Source organism: Montipora capricornis, chromosome 8, assembly GCF_036669925.1.
Source record: "Montipora capricornis isolate CH-2021 chromosome 8, ASM3666992v2, whole genome shotgun sequence".
Lineage (NCBI taxonomy): Eukaryota > Metazoa > Cnidaria > Anthozoa > Scleractinia > Acroporidae > Montipora > Montipora capricornis.
Window position 1 is genome coordinate 41,141,218 of NC_090890.1, and position 2,500 is coordinate 41,143,717.

The 2,500-nt window shown below is 48.3% G+C and overlaps 1 protein-coding gene across 1 annotated transcript in view; it reads left to right on the forward strand.

Moving 5' to 3' along the window:
- Positions 1 to 2,500, forward strand: part of LOC138059024 (delphilin-like) — a 29,132-nt gene that overhangs the window by 26,067 nt on the left and 565 nt on the right. Inside the window, exon 28 of the mRNA XM_068904516.1 lies at positions 1 to 2,500. This exon is cut by the window's left edge and continues 210 nt beyond it; it is cut by the window's right edge and continues 565 nt beyond it. Coding sequence (XP_068760617.1) covers positions 1 to 2,496 — 2,496 coding nt within the window. The 3' untranslated portion in view covers positions 2,497 to 2,500.

A 2,500-nucleotide genomic window follows, 5' to 3' on the forward strand; every position in this document is an offset into this window, starting at 1 on the left:
CCTGTGGAGACGGAACCCGACAATGGTTGGACAGTTGTGGATGTTGACTGGAACAAGTACCCCAAAAAGAAAGAGACTGTGCATGGTAGCATTGAATCTACTGCCAAATCTCCTGTGTCACCTGCTACACCGAAACCGTCACTGGCTCCAAAATCAAAATCTCCAGCTTCTGACAATGGGAATTCCGATCAGAAGTTTAATTTCCCAGTGGCATCAGCGAACGGCAATGAAAATCACGTAGCATCAAGTCAAACTAAGAGACCTGAAAACCCAGTTGTAAGCAATGCGGAAAGACCTAAGAACGTTAGCGACGGCGGAGATATTGTTAAAAGCCAAACAGAGAGCAAGAAACCATCAGTACCGTCCCCCAGTGGAAGCATCAAGAGTAGAATGTCGTTATTTGAAAGCGCTGGACCTGTAAAACCGCCGCTTTATGCCAAACCAGACCTTTCCAAGAGGACTAGGGCCCCCAAGAGCCCTGTTAGGGAGGAGACAACAACTGCTGCGAGTCCGAAGGTTGAAGATACAAGTGAAGCACCTCCTTTACTACCTGACCGCCTTTATTCAGACGAAGATCTTGAGCCTCTTAATCCAACTCCCAATGGTCTTACCGAATGTTCTTCCAAAAGCTGCGGGTCCTTGGAAATTGGTAAGCGTTTGGAGGAGAGCTCTCAAAAGGGTACGGAAAATCTTTACTCAGTTGTCGAACTTGGAAAGGTGAAACCCTCATCCTTGATTCAAAAGAAAACGTCCGCAACACCTTCACCCCCGCCTCACAAGAAAGGCTTTGAACACAAAAGGGAACTCCCCCCTATACCACCCAACCGATACAGGGACAGAGTATCGCCACCATCTGCACACAAGGATAACCCTTCCAGTGCATCGACTCCCCGGCCTTTTAATGAGGAGGGTGAATCGGTATATTCGGAGGTGAAAGACATGAACGGTAGGCCAAAGGACATAATACGGACCCCACCTTTGTGGGGGAAAGACCTTTCCAATGCTGCCTCAACTTCGTTTTCCTCCAAAGAGGAAGCAGAATCTGTCTATTCAAAGATAGATGTGACGCGTAGACCGAACAGTGAAAGTCTGTTCAAAGACAGAGTGCCAACTCCTCCTTTACGTGGAGTTAGCCTTTCAAACGCGTCAACGCCGTCCCCTACAGAAGTCGAATCTGCCTACTCAGTGGTGGACGCTATGATGGGCAACATCCCTAGAAATGAAAGTCCTTACTCCGAAGTCGAGAACAGGTGTAGAGAACCAGCAGAGGCGCAACCTTACATGACTACTGATGTTCTTCAAAATTTGCGACCTAAAGACGGAGACCAAACGTTCAGACAGCCTCCTCCCAAACCACGACCCTACAAAGAATTCGTTCCACCTTCTGCGCTTGTGGATAATGAGGTTACCCGGCCTAAACCGCCCATGCCCGCTCCCTATCGTTCTCAGAATTCGCCAAGGGATACCACTGTTTCGTCCACACCCGATGGACACCAAGTTCAATCGATAGTAACCACGAATTCTTCGCATTTGCCTTTTGTGGTTCCCGAATCTCCAAGGAATCATTCGGCCAAAATTGTATCCGGTTCGACATCATCCCCGCCACTGATAAACAGCTCAACAAAGGACACACCTCCACCTCCCCCACTGGTAGCATCCATAGAAGACGTAACCCAGAGGCTTCCACTTAACTTTATCGAAAATCGTGGGCCCGTGAACGAAATCTCTTCTCGAGATTTTAACGACGTGTTTACATCTCGCAAGCCGGTTCTTGTGCCTGAACCTCAACATGTGGCAACTTTAGACCAAGTAAGCCAGCATAATGGGCCACACGGCGTCAAACCTCTTCCGCCCTCCGAAATTTCGTCACTCGTTCCTGAGGCTTATGGTTCAAATGCTGGTTCGGATATTTCAGACCATGAGAGAGAAATTCTTGCGCCGCCTCTTATGGACTGGATGAGTACCGTTTCAAGAGATGAACGATCAACTTCTGCAACTAGCGTCGTCGATTCTCTGGACATTGCCCCTCCTCCACCTTTGCATTTTATAGAACTTGATACATCGACATTTGAAATTGATGATATTCAACCACCGCCTAATTGGCAGGAGGAGATCGATAAAAACGGCAACGTTCATAACAGAGCCATAAAGAAAAGCGACCGAATAACAGACTTTGATCTTTCCATTGTTCCCCCACCTCCACCACCAAGTGGTCCACCTCCGTCCGTACCCGTGAATGGATCACTTCACAGCGAGTTGGATTTGGTTCCTTCGCGTCTTTCCGACGGAATAGAAGGCTTAAACATGGACGATATTCTGGAAGATTTCGACGCATCTTTCTTGCTACCGCCTGAGCGTTTTGATGGGATTTCGGACGACGAAGATCCTTTACCACCACCACCGCTTCCACATGGGGATCGTTATTTTGGCGTACCTCCTCCCCCAGGGAATACTGAATTAAAGCCTCTGGTACCACCTCTCCGAAAGCAAAGATAACAGC